The sequence below is a fragment of the Tympanuchus pallidicinctus genome, unplaced genomic scaffold (assembly GCF_026119805.1).
Source record: "Tympanuchus pallidicinctus isolate F22 unplaced genomic scaffold, pur_lepc_1.0 scaffold9, whole genome shotgun sequence".
In the NCBI taxonomy this organism is placed as follows: Eukaryota; Metazoa; Chordata; class Aves; order Galliformes; family Phasianidae; genus Tympanuchus; species Tympanuchus pallidicinctus.
Window position 1 is genome coordinate 12281065 of NW_026294813.1, and position 17627 is coordinate 12298691.

The 17627-nt window shown below is 38.1% G+C and overlaps 1 protein-coding gene across 1 annotated transcript in view; it reads left to right on the forward strand.

The window, feature by feature from the left end:
* The window catches only part of CPLANE1 (ciliogenesis and planar polarity effector complex subunit 1), a 63719-nt gene extending 50506 nt beyond the window's left edge, over window positions 1-13213 (forward strand). The window contains exons 43-51 of the mRNA XM_052670398.1: window positions 2657-2687; window positions 3861-3992; window positions 6006-6144; window positions 7200-7261; window positions 8216-8380; window positions 9531-9643; window positions 11561-11632; window positions 11778-11947; window positions 12296-13213. Of these exons, the coding sequence (XP_052526358.1) occupies window positions 2657-2687; window positions 3861-3992; window positions 6006-6144; window positions 7200-7261; window positions 8216-8380; window positions 9531-9643; window positions 11561-11632; window positions 11778-11947; window positions 12296-12436 (1025 nt within the window). The 3' untranslated portion in view covers window positions 12437-13213. The remainder of the gene's footprint in view (window positions 1-2656; window positions 2688-3860; window positions 3993-6005; window positions 6145-7199; window positions 7262-8215; window positions 8381-9530; window positions 9644-11560; window positions 11633-11777; window positions 11948-12295) is intronic.
* Window positions 13214-17627: the final 4414 nt, after the last annotated feature.

Consider the following 17627-nt stretch of genomic DNA (forward strand, 5'->3'; position numbering starts at 1 on the left):
TCAGTCCTCTGATCATCTTCATGGCCCTCCTCTGGACCTACTTCAAGAGCTACATCTTCCCTGTGCTGGGGGCCGCAGACCTGGATGCACTGCAGATGGGACCTCACAAGCTTCGCTCATCCCCCTGGCTACCCCTCTTCTGATGTAGTCCTGGATGCTCTTGGCCTTCCCAGCTGAAAGCGCACACTTCTGCCATATGTTAAGTTTTTCATCAACCATGACCTCCCAGCTGGGCTGCTCTCAAGGCATTCTTCTCCCAGTTTATATACATAACTGGGATTACGCTGATCCAAGTGCAAAACCTTGCACTTTGCTTTGCTGAACCCCATTAGGTTCACAAGGGCCCACCTATCAATTTTACCGGAGTCCCTTTGGATGGCATCCCTCCCTTTTACTGTATCAACTGCACCACTTAACTTGATATCTTCAGCAAACTTGCTGAAGGTGCACTCAATCCTATCATCTACGCATTGATAAAGATGTTAAGGAATAGTGGTCTCAACATGGACTCCTGGGGGATCCCAGTTACCACCGGCCTCCACCTGCATGCATAGCCATTGACCACAGGCCTCTGCCTGCAACCTTCCAATCAATTTCTTATCCACCAAGTAGTCCGTCTTTCAAATCCAATTTTCGCCAATTTGGAGATGTCATTACAGTCATGCCCAAACAGTCTCGTGTACTTAATGAATTTAGTACAAAGCCAAGTGGTAGAAACAAACCATGTCTACATCTGCATTCATACATAAGAAAATATTTGAGATGTCCATTAGCCTCACACAAAATACTTCATAGTTTAGTCTTGTTGGCGTGTACAGGACTGTGACATACATTGCAGTTCTGGTAGAGCACTTCCATAGGAAGGTACAGCTGATCTCTCAACAGTGGACTAAACTGTTGATATTATAAATCTGAGTTGTTGTAGGTTGTACACTTAAACTAAATATGCCACCAACATATAAGATAGTTGGAATTTTTTTCATTAGTCTGTAGTAAGTACTTTTTTTCCATTGCATCAGAGCATTATTTGAGGGGGATAATTTTTGAAGATGTTATGAATGATGAAAAGGGGAGCTTAAAACCTGAGTACCCTTACCCAGTTATACTACTTTTGTAAGTGAACTCTTCTGCATTTACAACCTCTGCTTCTAAATTCTCAGTGGCATAAAATCATCTCTGGATATAATTTTTAATGTTTGCTATTCCCTTTTTCTCCATTTAAAATGAAGCAATCCTTTTCTTCCTTTATGTAGTGTTTGCTCATGGCTGTTATGTAATAGCACTGAGCTCATAAATGGCAGTTTATGGCTATTTATTCTTATGGATGATTAATTTTCCAGTCAGCTTACTTTCCAGTCTTTCTAGATTGCATTATTTTAAATGGCTTCATGAATGTGCACTGATAATGAGTTACATATTACATGACAGTACAGTATCACTGAGCTTTGAAGACAATTTGGCAGTGTATTATTCTTGCCCTCAAATTCACCCTGTTACTGAGTGAAAACAAATAACTTTGGGCCTGTTTCTGAATCTGTCCCCTGCACTGATGTGTAATTTTTTGCTTAAGTATTGTTTTCTTAAGTATTGGATGATACAGTGCTGTACATTGCTCTTTTTTTTTTCTCCAGAAGCAATCTTTATAAAAATCTCTGGCATATTTTCGTGTTTTTGAGACATGAGATTTCAATTTAGTCCAGCAGCATCAGCAAAATAATTTTTTTAAATCACTACATGGTAACTACTGTTTATATCCCAAAACGTTATTTTATGAGATCCCATTTCATTTTGCAAACTGGCAGTATGTTGATTTTTGCAATTTTGAAGACCAGCAGAGATGTTCTCAATGTTTAAAAATGTAGGATATTTTAATATCTGTGTTGCTTATGTTGCGTGTTTTCAAGCTCATAAGAATTATATATATTTTATACAGGTGAACATGCATTTGATTGTCACATTTGCAGAGATCTCTCTTGATATGTGTTAAAATCCTGTATCCTGTATCTGCATAGAGATCTCTCTTGATAGGTGTTAAAATCCTGTATCCTGTATCTGCATATATTAGAAGCAAATCTCAAAGGGCATGCACATACATTTTATAAAGAGTATTATGTTTATTCTTTCCTCTTGAAGTAAAAACTTGTAAGCTAAGAAAACTCCTGGTCATACTGAGTTGCAACTGTAATTTTCTGAGTGAATACTTACTAGTGTAGGAAGAACTGTACACATCTTGCCTACGAAACATCCATGTTGCTCTTTAACCACATTTCCTGAACTGCAACAGTTCAAAACTTGGCGTTTTAAAGTAAGTGGGAATCGTTCATGTTCCTTAAATAGCTGGACAGATAATTGGAACAGATCTTTCCCACTTAGCTGGAAATAATTAGTTTCCTTGTGGCAATCTGACAATATCTGTCTCCTTTCCCTAGCAAAACTGTCAGGTGCTGTTAAAAAATGTTCTGTGAAAACTCTGTATTAGATAGTAGATGGCATGCCCTCACCCAGGTTTAGGTACAGAATTCATTTACTTTTACTACTGTATTCTGTGTATTCTGTTCGATACATTTTCGTATTTTATTTTGCAGGCATAACATATATATATTTAGCCTGTGTATGAGTGCAAGGTTTTTATTAACAAAGGCTGTTTCATTTTCAGGCTTTCATTTAAATGGCAAACTAAGTGAGAGGTATGTAATTCAACTTTTTTTTTTTATTATTGTTGATTATCAGTAAAGGAACTGTCAAGTAAAAGACTGGGCATTTAGTATGAAAATGGATGAAAGCTTTTTTGTTAACTAGTTTTTGGCATTTGTTCTTAGTTCAGTAGTGCCTGCTACATTTATTTTTATGGAAAATTTGCAGAAGAATTCACAGTTGCCTTCTAGTTACACCTGAGCTTTTAATGAGGTTGCTGCTGATGTCTGTTACATAACATTACATTTGTTATTTCTTCTGTGTGCAAAATACTGTTCTTGAATGAGAGCATGTATTGTTTTAGTGAGCTGTCACTAGAAAATTTTTGAAGAGTTACCATGTGAAAAATAAGAACTAACAGACTGGATTTCAAAAGTGGGTTTAGCCACATAGTAACTTTTCCCTGAAGCAGCAGTAAAATCAGTGCTTTAGTTTACTGTATAAATACTTAAAGTCAAACTGTTTGTTGTGAGTAGAGCAGATATGGGTATGATTACATAACCTGAAGGATGTGTAAGAAGCAATAAACAATAGCAGATGGTGATTTCCCTGAAAGGATTCTTCAAATTAACTGCAACGTGATAGTAAACTACAAAAGACTTAGTGTAGACTGAAAGCAACTGATTAGAAGGGAAGACAGAAGTTAGGTAAAACCATTCTCTCACTCTCTTGCTCAGGTCATTAATAGTTGGGGTTTCCGAAACAGGTAGTGTCACACAGCTTCATGTCACCATGTGCAGCAGTGCAGAACCTTGCACATTGCTCCTGGCCTGCTGGGCTGTTGGTTTTAGGCTCTTCTGGGCTGGCCACATGGAGCTAAGGCAGTTCCACTGGGGCTGTATTTCCTCTGATTTATTCAGACCTCTCTTTACTGCCACACACCTTACGTCAGTCAGGTCTGGCACATTCTGTCCTATTCACATCAGGGAAAGTGTTGTCTGAAGTGCACATGATAAAGTGAAGCTGGGTAACTTCTTAAAGAGTGCATCTACACACATTATGAATGTATTGCTTGTTGCATAAACACTGGGAGAACATTTCCTTAACACATTCTGACAAAACAACATGGCTTCTCTTTTTGAATGTAATAGGAAGAATTTAGCTTGTACTTATGAGTATATTCTACTTCAAATTAGTAACATTTTTTTCCCCTGGCTAACTTCAAGTTCTGTAGAAGATCCTCTGCAAATCATTGGTTCGAGTGATGTTAATGACATCATTAGTAATCTTGTAACAGAAGGTGGCATCTCTCCGATGGAGCCGGGCTTCCCAAAAACACAGGCTAAGAAAATCTCTAGGTAATAATATGGCTGTTTTTCATTTTGTATTGATTAAATAATTTAAACACTGGGTATTCTTGTTATTGCTTACATCCTCTGAGCAATAGAAGAAATCATGTGATTTCTGATAGTGTTCTGAGATTAGTATTAGAACTGTTCAATAGCCATTATTTTACTGTTTACTACTGTCCAAAGTGGTGATTATTTGGATTTTTTTTATTCTTTGTTTTAAAATTCTTTCCTTCCTACTAGCTCGTTCTTTCTGTAGGAATAAGTTTTAGCACAAGTCTTTATAGACAGTAGAATCAGCTCAGCCAAGAGAATTTAGGAACTTCCTAAAGCAGTTCTGGTAGGCAAAAACTTCAAAGACACTTTGAGTTGGACTCTAGTCTGTCATTCTTGAGATTTTTTGCCATTCTGGCTAACAGTTATAAAACAACATGTGTTCTTTTCTGAGATAATTTGAAATTAAAACTGTTCTACAGTCATTAAAACTGTAGAAGTAGCTCAAATCTACATCTTTGAGGGAGCAGGATGGTGCCTTCCCTCCCTTGCTGGCAGTGCTGGCCTGATGCACCCAAGGGCAGTGTTAGCCCTTTTGGCTGCAGCGCACGCTGCTGACTTGAAATCAACTTGCCATCAATCAGAACCCCCAGCTACCTTTACCAACCCATGGGGTTGCTCTCCAGTCTCTTGTCCCCCGGTCTGTAAGTATAGCCAGGGCTGCCTTGTTGCAGGTGCAAGATCTCAGCTTTGTTGAACTTAATGCAGTTGGTGATTGCCCAGCCCTGCGATTTTTCAAGATCTTTCTGCAAGGCCCCTCTGCTGTCAAGGGAGTGAACAGCTGCTCCCTATTTAGTGTCATCCACAAACTTGCTTAGTATACACCGAAGAGAACTGGTCCCAATGTGGAGCCGTTCAGACCCCACAAGCAACTGACCATGAGTCTGAAACAACCTCATTTACTATAACACTTCCAGCCTAACCCATTTGCCAGCAGTTCACCTATTGCCTTCCCTCATGAATCCATGTTGGCTGCGACCAGTGACTGCATTGTCTTTCAGCTATTTCCAGTAACTCCCAGAACAATTTTCCCCATAATTTTGCCAAGCACTGAAGTGAGATGACATGGCTCTTTGCCATAAAGTAACTCACTTTCAAATCCCCTGAGGGCTCTAGTACTTCAATATATAAGAATTCAGTTGATAAGCAGCTACTAGAGATATCTTGTTTTGTTTCACTTATGTCTCTGTTGATTCTAGAATTATTACTGTGTGCTAGTCTTGAAAATAAGAGAATGGGCTGCAAGAAGTTAGGTATTTTAATACCTAATAATTTAACAATTCAAAATTTGTTAAAATTCAACAATTAAAAATTTTACAATTTAAAATTGTAATACTTTTCTTGGAAATGTGACTACTCTTATAGCTATAGCATGGAGAAAATGCTTATTACACAGCTGCTGAATTTAAAGGATATTCAAAAATGAATTAAGTATTTCTGAAGAGCTCTGAATGTGCTGGTGTTTACTGATGTCAGTGTCAGTATTCTGAGTTACTGTGTTTAAAGTGACATGTACAAAGAGGCTTCTGAAGGAGCTCGTAGCTGGAGAGAAAAAAGGGTGTTAGAGTCATCTGTTTTTTTTCATTTGTTTAACATGGAAGTTGGTTTGGCTTTTTTGTTTGTTTCTGGTTTTGTTTTTTAGATAGTGTTTATGTAATGATAGAAGAATCAAAAATATTTGTAATATGACTTCCAGGTTTTTACCAATTTTCCTATTTTCTGAATGTAATTAACAGAAGAAAAGTTTTAGGAAATATCTTGGAAATTACTTGTGTACGAGGACTTATATGAAATAAAATTTTACAGAAGAAAACGTAATAGATGGGAGATTTCAGCTCACTGAGAATTTTGAATGAATTGCGATATTTTTATCATGTCACACGTGGCTGCCATTATTCGCAAATTAAAGGATATTCTGGGTCCTTCGTCATTTACGTCTACTCTCAAGATTCATGATTCTGTTTTCAGACATTCTCAAAAAACAGAAAAAGAGAAAAAAGAGATACGAGCATGGATGAAAAGAAAACAAAAGGAAAGAATGAGAGAATATATGAAGAAATTGGATGAACAGAGGCAGAAAGAACATAATCCATTTAAAAAGAATATGGTAAGAAAAAGCTTATCTTGAAGAGTAGTTTATATACTGTACGAGTGTTGATAGTTCAAATTAAATAACAGCTGTCAGTGATTTTTTCCTATTTAAATATTTTAATATTGCTCTTTATTTAGACACAATTTTATTTATTGGAATTGGCTAGTTGTGTCAGTGAGCCTTACAGTCTTCAGTAATGATGGCTGCAATAACGGAAGAAAAATAAGATTAGGAGTATGTCAGAAATTATTTCTGTATCTGTTTTAAGTCATGAAATATGCATTTGTCACATGGATGCTTTCAGGACATGAAGATGCACTGAGTCAGGGGAATTCTGTAGGAGTTGAGACCCAACAACAGCAAATGATTCACCGTATTTCTTTACTGATGTAAACTGAATGTAGGCTTTGCTGTAAACTGTTTCATGGTGAAGTTCTATTAACTTTAACTCCAAAGGAACAAACATGTAAAAGGCAAAAATGTTCCGTTAGTTCATGATTTGTTATTCATTTTTACTAACAGAGCTGGCCCAGACTGTTCTTTTGTATATGTACAGAGATAAGTGATTTGAGTTAAATGTATACTGGCTTACTTTTTTTGTTGAATTCACGAGGTGGGGGTTGTCACAGCTTTAGTTAAAAAAAAGAAAGAAAAATTTTACAATTGTACTCTAGCAAACAGGTTGAAGTGAAACCTTGCCCTGTTTGGTTTTGTTTTGCTTTGTTTTTTTTTTTTTAAATGAAGTACTATCAAGAAAGTGACTAATTTTTTTGGAAGTTGATTGTGAGGACATTTGGAACTTTGACCTCCTTAGGATTAATACTTTCAGCATGTGAGCTATGGAAGGCAGAACTGCAGCCTTTTAATATATTTTTAGAGCTTCGAAACGTATAGAGACAAATCTCTTGGTTAGGACATATGTCTACATACTGTTTTTCATTCTGAAGAGTGTTTTAAACAGTAACTTCCATGTCAGGTAGATCTAAACTTTCAGGGATAGTGTGGAATGAAGCTACAATATGGAAAAAGTTAAGTGCTTGATTGTTTGATTGTTATATTTTCTTGCACAGCATTGTCGTTTTACTTCAAAGGATATTAAATTACTCAAGAAAAAGAAAGAAGAAAAAGACAAGTAAGTTGCTAGATAGGTAACTTGTGATATTATCAATGTAACGAACCCGAGGAAGTGTGAAATAGGTGAGTGCATGGTGAGGTGGGTTGAGAACTGGCTGACTGGGTGAGCTCAGAGGGTTGTGATCAGCGGTGCAGAGTCTGGTTGAAGGGCCAAAAAGATGATAAAAGACCTGGAGCATCTATCCTATGAGGAAAGGCTGAGTAACCTGAGTCTTCAGCCTTGAGAAAAGAAGACTGAGAGGGGATCTGATCAATGTCTATAAATATCTAAGGTGTAGGAGTCAGACTTTTCAGCAATGCATGGCAGCAGGACAATGGGAAATGGCCACAAACTGAGGCATAGGAAGTTCTGCTTAGGAACTTGTTCACAGTCAGGGTGGTGGGGCACTGGAACAGGCTGTCGAGGATGGCTGTGGGTTCTCCTTCTCTGGAGATATTCAAGACTCACTTGGAAATGCCCACCTGTGCAGCCTGCTGTAGGGAACCTGCTTTGCAGAGGGCCTGGCCTGGATGATCTCTAGACGTCCCTTCCAGCCCCTGCAGTTCTGTGATTCTGTGAATGTTTCGTTATAAGAAGAGGTAGTTTAACTAACTGGTCTGCGAAAATTTCAAATATAAGTGGCATTTCAACAAAAGCCATGAATGTTCCATGTTTGCTTTACCATTTAGGACAAGTCTGAACATTTTTTATCCATTGCCTTGTTTTTTTTTCACATTCCAAATATGTATGTGTATAAAATTTTGAGTCGACAGAACTGATTTGTTCTTTCTATCAAACCTGTTTTTATAAGTACTTCTAAGTTTTTGCTAATTTTCTTAAAAAGATTAGTATCTGCTTTCTGAAACTGTAAAAATACTTTGCTCTTTTGGATACCGAAGAGCCTTTCAAGCCAGTTGCAATTGAGTGATTATACAGGTTAACATGTAATATCATGGCTCCTTCTCTCCATAGAGTCCTGTTTTCTGAACATCACAGTCTGAGAGTATCACAAGCACTTTCTCTGATGAATGAAATGTTATCTGAAACAATGATGGTACCTTCAAGTGAAAGTAGACCGTGGTCCAGGGCAAGATCACCTCAAGAGTGCAGGAAACAGAGCTCTGTGTCTACTAAAGGGTAACCACTTACATGTTAATTAATTTTATTGGCTTCTTTGCCACACACATTCATCTGCAACTTGTAATGTTGTTGTAGGATTAGGTTGAGAGAAGATTTATAATCTTACAGAAAAAGAGAGACACTTTTATTGGATCAGAGGAGTAGAAACTCAAGTTTTCTTTTAACTGCCAGATCAAATCTTGGAAGAAGCCTTAAAAATGCCTTTTGGAGCACAGGCTGAGCCAACTCCAGCCTCAAAACTATAATTGCTGTCCAAGCCCATTCCATTCGGCAGCAATTGGGTACTGGAAAATAGCCAGAAAATAGTAACTGTTAATGATTTCTGTAGCATCCACTAACAAGCAATAGGCAAACATAAGCTCTACTGTGAACACAAATAGAATAAATAAATTAGTGCTCAGAATAGTCTAGATTTACTCTTTTCTAACTTAGGAAATCAGTTTTTTAATTCCCTAGAGTTTTACTTTTTCTTCTACAGTTTAGAGCTTATTGCCTTCTGAGGACGTGGTTATATTTTAGTTTTACAAGTTGGTAAATATATTCTCCTCAGTGGCTTTAATATCACATATACATAGCCCAGGTGTATATTGTATTGTCCATTTTTGTCCTCTACAACTTTATTTTCAAGAATAGTAGGAGGAACTGGAAACACTTCAGAAAATTTTCTAACTTCCAAATTTAAGTATTTCTACATTTATTTTAGGGGTTAGAGTTCCAGGATAGATTGTTCAACTGAATACAATCAGTGCTCTACACAGCCTACAGGCGTCCAAGGGCAGTTAAATGGTACCAGTCTAGAATCAGAATGCAGAAAGCCAATTAGGAGTGGCAGTAACTTCTGAATAATTGGACTTCAAGTGGTTCTCTATAAAGTCAATTTTATTTGTCTTCACTATGATTCTCAGTGCTTTGGAGTGTGGTTTTAATTGGCCTGACAAGCACTGTATGATGTTGATCTTCAGCTAGCTGGGCTGTCAGTACTTTCTGAGGTCTTTCTACCTTGTCTGAGCATGCCTACCTTGTTTGAGCATGCCCTGTGAGATACAGTTTGTGTAAATGAACAGTTAATATTTGGATTTAGTTGATTTTGTTTTTTTTTCTTTTTAAGAGAGAGAGATTTTGATTGCTTGTTTTATCCTTGTTGTAGAGGGTATCCATACACTTGTGTTCTGTCAGAAAGGCACAGAACTGCTGCCAGACATTGCTTTGGACAAAAAGCACATCATTTCACTCCAGCTCTTAGCTCAACATGGTCCAAGGGTAAGAACAGACATTCATTTGCGAAAGCATGTATAACACAGCTTGTTAAAGTTACTACTGGATTTTGAGAGGGAGGACTTTTCGAAAGTGTAGAAAGTCAGACTCACGGTGCTGGTGATTTAATGCCCTAGCAGTTTTGCAATTGTGCTGTCAGTGACGTATCAAATCTGAGAGTTACCTTTATTTATCATCACTTTCCAAATTCAAAATAGCTTAATTTTGCTACAGCAAGAACGCTGTGTAATTTAGGAAGGAAGCTTATAAATGAAAACCTTGAGTAGATTTGACCTACATCTAACGCTGGAAATGCTTTTTTTGTGTTTCCTGGAAATGGTCGTGTGCTTCATAGAGAAGTACTGTTAGAGGAAGAATGAGAAATAATGCAAACTATCTTGTTAATTCCAGATGCTGTAAGTAACCAGAAAGCAAAGATTGTACAACTACATGATGAGGTGGAAAAATAAGATGTATATTCCTGGGTGGAATTTATGCAACACAGGCTTCAGATACGGCATTACTTTAGAAGAGTAAACATTCTTTTTTCTGCCACATAAGAACCCTTTCTATAAGGGACTTGTGGAATATTTGAATTACCACTGTTAATCTACTGGAAACTTTTAGATGGCAGTTCCAAGATTCTTCAAGCAAATGCACTGGATTTCAGTGATTCCCTGAAACAATTATCATAAAGTCATGACACTTTTTCTAACTAAAATCCACAGAGTAAAGGGTACATCACACAAGTAGTGTGCCACTTCCTTACCTTTCTATGCTGCTTACTTTCTTTGCTCTTTAAATTGTGTTCTTTATCTCTCTTTAGGGTATCTGTTAAAGGTATTTTTTTTTTTCCTAATGTTAGTGGAAGAATTGGTCTGAACGTCCTTTTAAAAGATTAGGATTTTACTGATGCTTTTTCTTGTATGGTTATGTGTGTAACTATGTGTCCACAAGAGTTTCTTCACATAAATATTTCCTCCTAATCAAATTCTAACAGGTGCAAGACTTGGCTATAAGGAATTTCTGAACAGGCAGAAAAAGACCATGGAAACAATTTCCTAAGTCTGAAATGTAGGACGTACTGTGGGCTGATTCCATTTTGGCTTACACTGTAGTTATGATAGTGGCATAATACATAGCCATTGTGGTTGGCCAAATATCAGTTTATTTCTGCCAGTTGGTGGTGCAGAACATCTATAGAATGTGGTAAGCAGGTAGGCTTTTTTTTCTGAACGTTTCTCTCACTTATACACCTTTGGAAAATCATTTTCCACTTCTCACACATTCTCTTTTTAAACTAATTCTAAAAATTACAGGTTGGTGCGTCTGTGTTCTCATGTCACTTTAACGATTACTCCAATGTAGCTCATCACTGCTGAGAATTCCACTGGAATTGTTAGTCTTCTAAGATGCATGTATTTTTTTTTTAATTCAGAATTTATGTAGTTTTAGTCTCCTCTCAAATAATTACAAAATTGTGTAAGTTCTTTTAAAGGTCATTTGGTCCAATTCCCCTGCAGTGAACAGGGACATCTACAGCCAGATCGTGTTGCTCAGGATCCCCTCCAGTCTGACCTTGAATGTTACAGGAATGGTGCATCTGCCACCCTTCTGGGCAACCAGTTCCAGGGCTTCACTACTGTTATTGCAGAAAACTTTTTCTTATATCCAGTCTAAATCTCTCCTCTTTTACTTTGAAACCATTTGCCTTTGTTCTCTCACAACAGACCCTGCTAAAAAGTCTGTTCCCTTCTTTCTTATAATTCTGATTTGGATTCTGAAAGGCTGTTGCCAGACCTCCCCAAAGCCTTCTTTTCCTCAGACTGAACAGCTCCAGCTCTCAGCCTGTCCTCACAGAGTAGGTATTCCTCCTGAGGAACTGTACTACAGGATCCTACTCAACTTCGTGTTTTCCCTTAGGAAGACAGTCCAGAGGGTTGGGTTTGAAGGAACAACCAGTGTTTTCCAGCCACAACCACATATCTGTTCAAGGTAAGAGGGCATGCTGGTTTTGTATGCGTTTACGTACAGTTTCACTTCTTAGAACTTGGAGCTTCTGTTCTTGGGGAAATTACACGACATGCAAAAGAAATCTGCCAAAAGTGTTACTGTTGTGGTTGGCTTCTTTTTTCCTCAGTTGCTGACTGCAGAGGGAGCAGAATATCACAACAAAAGCCTCCAGCTGTTTCTACAGAAGTTCAGACAGAAGGTTTTAATCATGAGACTGATCGAGATGTAGAAAGTCCTTGGACTGTGCCTGATGATATCCAGAGAATACTTCAACATTCTCATGACATCTTGTTTCAGGTGAGAGGTCTGTTCTAGGAATTTTACAATGCCCGCTGTTTAACACCAGTCCTTTGTTTGCTTTTGCTGTATTTGAAATGTATTTCTCTGCTTAAATTGTGGGTAGCAGAGAGGCAGTGGCGACCGATGGTTAGTCATCAGAACTAAATCGTGTGTTCACAAGTGGCCTTGCAAGTGAATGTTCCTTAGGGCAGCTATATAGGCAGGTCTTCTGTCCAAGCAGAGTGGTCGAATACACAGCTTGATTAGGTCATGTTTGAAAAGAGCCAGTACATGTCCCATGTCTGCACAGAGGTGTTGTTACAAATGATGCACAATGTTGCAGCTCATCTTCCTTTTCTCCTACAGGACTCTGCACCTGGTACTGTTAGTTTCTCTCCTGTTGGCAGTAATGACACCGATGGTATTTCTGAAAGCACAGGAAGTATTCTCAGCAGATTGGACTGGAATGCAATTGAGGCTATGGTAGCTGATGTGGAAGACATTTAAACAGAACTCCTCAGTGATTGTGCACTCTTGAAACAGTTACTGGTGTTCAGTCTCATTTTTTTTTAAATAATCACTGTTCTTAAAATGCATTGAGGGTTTTATTGGTTATCTTCTGAAGCAGCACAAAAACCTCTCACTGAGTAAGTCTTGCCTAGATAATATTTAATTCCTCAAATGGAGGTTTGCTTTCCATATGTCTTAAGTCTTTAAGAACTAAATGATGTTGGTGAATACAGACTAGCAATCTTAATCAAGAATTTCTGATTCAGCTACCTTGCCCCTCTCAAACACCAAAAAAGTTCTGTTCTATTTTAAGAGCATTGCTAAATTGTTTTACCTTTGTACTTAAAATATAATGTCATTATTGACAATGTTTATTTTGTAACTTAAAAATTGTGATAAGCTGATTTAATGAAAATGAGCTTATTAGTTTCTGCTGTAAAGTGATTTACACACATAGCACTTCTACTACTGTGTAGCCCTGAGTGTCCATATACATGTGCACTGCACTAGTATTTTTCACCCAGCTCATCTGTACAGTAGTTGGTAGAAATGCAAAACCAGTTTGAATGATAGAGGTATATACATACATATTCTGTCAGGAAACAGAAAAGTAAGAACAGACATGTGTATAAGATACTTAAGTAGAGAAAAAAATTGCTCTTCATCAATACTGTACAACGCAGTCTTGTTAGCACTCTTCTGCCTGCTAGCAGATATTTGTAGGAGAATTTTGTGTATGTTCAATAAACATAAACTGTATAAATTGCTCCAGAAGTAATATGCCCTGCTTATTTCCATGGAAACTACAGCAGCTGCAAAGAGCACAATAGCACTATCTCATAGAGAAAATCCTCAGCTACGAAGTACTGATTTTCAATGTAGTTGCCACCACCATAATCATGCATTTTCACTAGCTGTGAACAAATACCACGAGCTGTGCCTGTAAAAATCAGCACCTAGTGACCCAGTGCTGCCACTGCTGAAACGCACTGCATACCACCTCACATCCACTGTTTGGTTTCCATAAATGTGCAGCAAGTGGCAGTGAATGTCAGTGGGTGCCATTTTTTTTCCACATGGAAGAATTTGACAGCACAGCCTTGCATCATCTGCACTTCCATGTCAGACACCATTTTGTCAGATTGCCCCTCTGCTGCCGTCTGTCACACAGCAACAACTTAGAAAAGGTTATTGGAGGGAAGGCTCAGCCTCTACTGCCATACTTATAGAATCCCCCTCTGACGCTGTGGGCCAACATAGTAAAATGGGAGCAGCCCTCATATTTATCGCAGTCCTGGCAGATGCAGCTGTGGTGGCTCTTTCACACCAGCAGCAGTTTTTATTTTTGTGGTGAAAAAAATTGAAATCTTCATGGAAGTCTAAAGAATGCTGATGCTATAATGTATGTTTGCCTGTTTCAGTGTACAGCTACATTGTGACAAATGTCAAGAAACACAGAAGGCAACACTTCCTCATTTACTCCTGTTCTTGGCAAGCAGAACCTAAACATTTCCATTTAAACATTAACTGCTAAACATCAATTGCAATTAACTATTAGTAAATGTTTATGCAAATATTTAGTATCCTATGACCAGCAAGCTCTGTATGAACATCAGTCTTAAATGGAGGAGAGTTGTTCTTTCCAAGCAATGAGTTCTGTTGTGTAAAGAAAATAAATACGCAACCCACCTTCCCTTTCATCAGCTCCTATAGAAAGTACAAATTTTGCTACTGAAACTGCTGATGATTACAACTACTGCAGGACCATTTTGCTGGAATGCGAGGCTGCAAAGGGAAAGCTTTCCAGTTAAGCTAAAAGCAGCTTTAAGCAATGCCCCTTATGCACCTTCAACAAATACATACATACATGCAGTGCTGTAACATGCCAGGAGGTCTGTGACTGGACCTCCTATAACCAGACGGCCTCTGAGGGGAGGGAATTTCATACAACTTGGGGTTTGGGTTACTTTTTATTTTCTGGAAAGAAATCTTTCTGTGGAAAACACACCGTAGACTCTCGAACTGATGGCATTTTTCTCTAGGGTATACAAATGTGCAATTTTGCTCCCATAAATGTCTCTGAAGATAAAACATTTTTAATGCCCATGAGGTGGTCTTCTCACGCAACATTTTTCCTGATAACCATGTAGTTTGAGGGCTCATACCTGAGAAATCCATAGATGAAAGATGATTTTTTAGCTGCCCAAAGCTGTGTCTTTATCATTATAATGCCAGGATAATGAGAGCAAATGCACTGGGGGAGAGAACTGCCCAGTGCTTTGTTTTCTTCAGCAAAGACAGCAAAAGAAGCTTGTGAGACCAATTTGAAGAAGAGAAAACAAATTTGGCTATTGTGGTGTAACTGTGCTGTATTGTGGTCTTCCAAAAGATCTTATGGACTTCAGTTTGTATTGCTTTATTCTTTTTACTTGTCTACATTATTGGAGGTAAAACCATGCAGTGTTGTGATGCTCCACTGAAACTTGTCTGCAAAATGCAGCTGACATAATCGTTGCCAGCCAGTTTTCAAAGGTCCGTCCCAGTGAGAGGTGCACTGGGAAGATGCACATCACCATCTCTGCTTTTCTCTAATCAGAAGGGCAGGTTTTGTAGTCAGAGCCTTGATAGGCGTGGAAAATTTCCTTTTCTTGTGCAGGATGTTGACAGATTCTTTGTTTTAAAGCACTTTGTTTAAAACACTTTGTATGTATGTAATCTCACAGTGTAAAGAAACTGGTTTTATGCATTTCCAACTTCCTGACAATCTGAAGACTTTTCAGTACTGTTCAAAAACAAGTAGTTCAAAACCAGCAGCAATTAAATGACTGCAGAAGTTTGTGAGATGGAGATGGACAAGCTGCAGCCACATCAGCAATTCTCTGCTGGCAGAACAGTTTAGAATTGCCTTAATAGCCTTTTAAGTTAGGGTAGAGGGATACACAGGATTGACAAGTGAGTTAACATCTGCCCTCATTAGAACTGACTTCATGTGAACATGATGTGGAAGAGTGAAGCAAGTCGGAAGCATCCTTCTGAAACCAAGAAGAGCAGTGCCAACAGGTAGGAACAAGTTAATACTGTGTCGGTTGGAATATTTTGATACACTGTTGATCATCTGTTTTCCTCTGACAACAGAACAGCAGGGAGGGAGCAGCAGATGATGTTTTCATAGCAAGCAGGTCAAGAATTCTTGTGTCTCTGCAGCAAACAATGAGAGTCGGTAACGTCCTTTATTTCCCCCTAGGAACTAGTCATATAATTGGACTTTGGTGTAGTATCCCCTGAGCAAAGGGAGGGGCAGACTGAACAGGAATGTAATGCGGTGCTTGGATGAATATAAATACTTCTTCGTCTCCTAAAGCAGGAAAATTAGCAAGGAAGTTTTGGAAGATATCCAAAAAAGGAGCGAGGTAGTACACAAACTGCAGGTGCATGAGGAAAACAAATCAGGAGCCACCAGAAACAGTAGCATAACTCAGTGATAGCAAGTATCCCATTGCTCCTAGTAGAAAAATTGACAGAGAATTCGTCCACCTCTGAGGGGAAGAGCAGAGAGAGCTACATGGCACCATGTATTTGGCTGAGCCTTGGGCTGGAAGGGGTAACAATGTTCATATTTACTCCTTCAAAGTGTTAACCGTAGTAATAGGACAGGGCCGAGGGTCTGCTGGAGAGAGAGAAGCAGAGAAGAGAAGAACAAAGATCATTAGTAGCATGCAGTGTTTTTTCATGAAAGAACTTCACATGTTTTTGTGAACCATGTTTCTGTCACTTTTTGTTTGGCTTTGGAAACGGGCCAAACAGTATATTTTGAAAGGGATTAGTTGCAGCAAGTTGGAAATAGCAATTAAGAAAATAGAGAGGAACAAAAATTACAATGTAGAATATGTATTATCTTTTGCATGCTATTTGGAAGAATGTGATAGAAAAATGAGAAATGGAAGGAAAGAATCCTAAAAACATTCTTCAGGCTCAAGTGGGGCGACTCAAGAACTTCTTAAGTGACACAAACTGGAGCAGTTTGCATTTTCATAAACACAGTAATGCTTTTGTTTAAACCCACGTTTACTTCACCAATCCAGTATCGGATTATTTGCATCTGACTCTCTGGTCAGAAGCTGTAGTGCTGTAAAATTCAGATGATTTTATTGAGTTAAATTATACCTGGCCTTAGAAAATTCAGTGTAGATATCCTTTCTACAACTATTTGAAACAGTCTTTCCAATAATTTGCATCCTATTACTGTGTGTGCAACACCCTTTTACATGTTAACATTTCTGGTTTCCTTAGTAGTTGCAGTCAGAACGTTGTTTGGTTCTTTGGTTGTTTCATAAAGCAGGGATACTGAAAATTTATCACCAACCAAACTCCCCAAGAACACAGTAGAATTAAAACAAGAAGAAAGAAAAATGTTCACAAGTGAAAAGATTCTACTAAATGTTTATCTTTAATGTGGAATCTTTCTTACTAATTAGAGAATAACAAAATGGTACTTACGTGTTCTTGACTGTTTTCAGATAGCATCATCACACTTTACATTGCAGAAGTCTATTTCTTTGACAGAGCTCTGGCTGAGGGATTTGAACTGAGGGACTGTAAGGAGACGTCAAATTACAAGATAAAGCAGCCTAATATATACAGGACTGGCAAATATTCCTTATTTCCACAGATATTGCCTAATTAAAGAACAAACATATGGGGAACATTCAGGCAAACAGCAATGGCTCCTTCACTCTTCAGATGGAATGGGATGCACTCAGGGGTGGTATGAGCTCCTTTGCAAGTCGCCCATGGTTTGGAAAAGATCAAAAAACTGTACTTGTTCCACAATATGTACTTGTGTTAAAGCCTGCCCTACACTTTGTTTTTTTGGTTGGTTTTTTTTTTTTTTTTTTTTTTTTTTTTTTTTTTGCACACAACAAACACAAAGTGAACTTGGTTTGGAGACCACGTAGCACAACTTCATGTAAGGTGTCAGCAAATTACTCTGACCCTGAAGTGGGATGTTTGTGAAGAAGCTAAAACAACATTGGTTCCTTTGTAGGATGCATCAAATGGACAAGAAATAGAAAGGAGAGTTGTTCACAAAAAACTCAGAGTTGATTCCGAGAGAAATACATGACTTGTTATGACCATTCCTAAAAATGACATTTAAAACTGAAGCCAGGAAAAGCTGTATCTAACTATG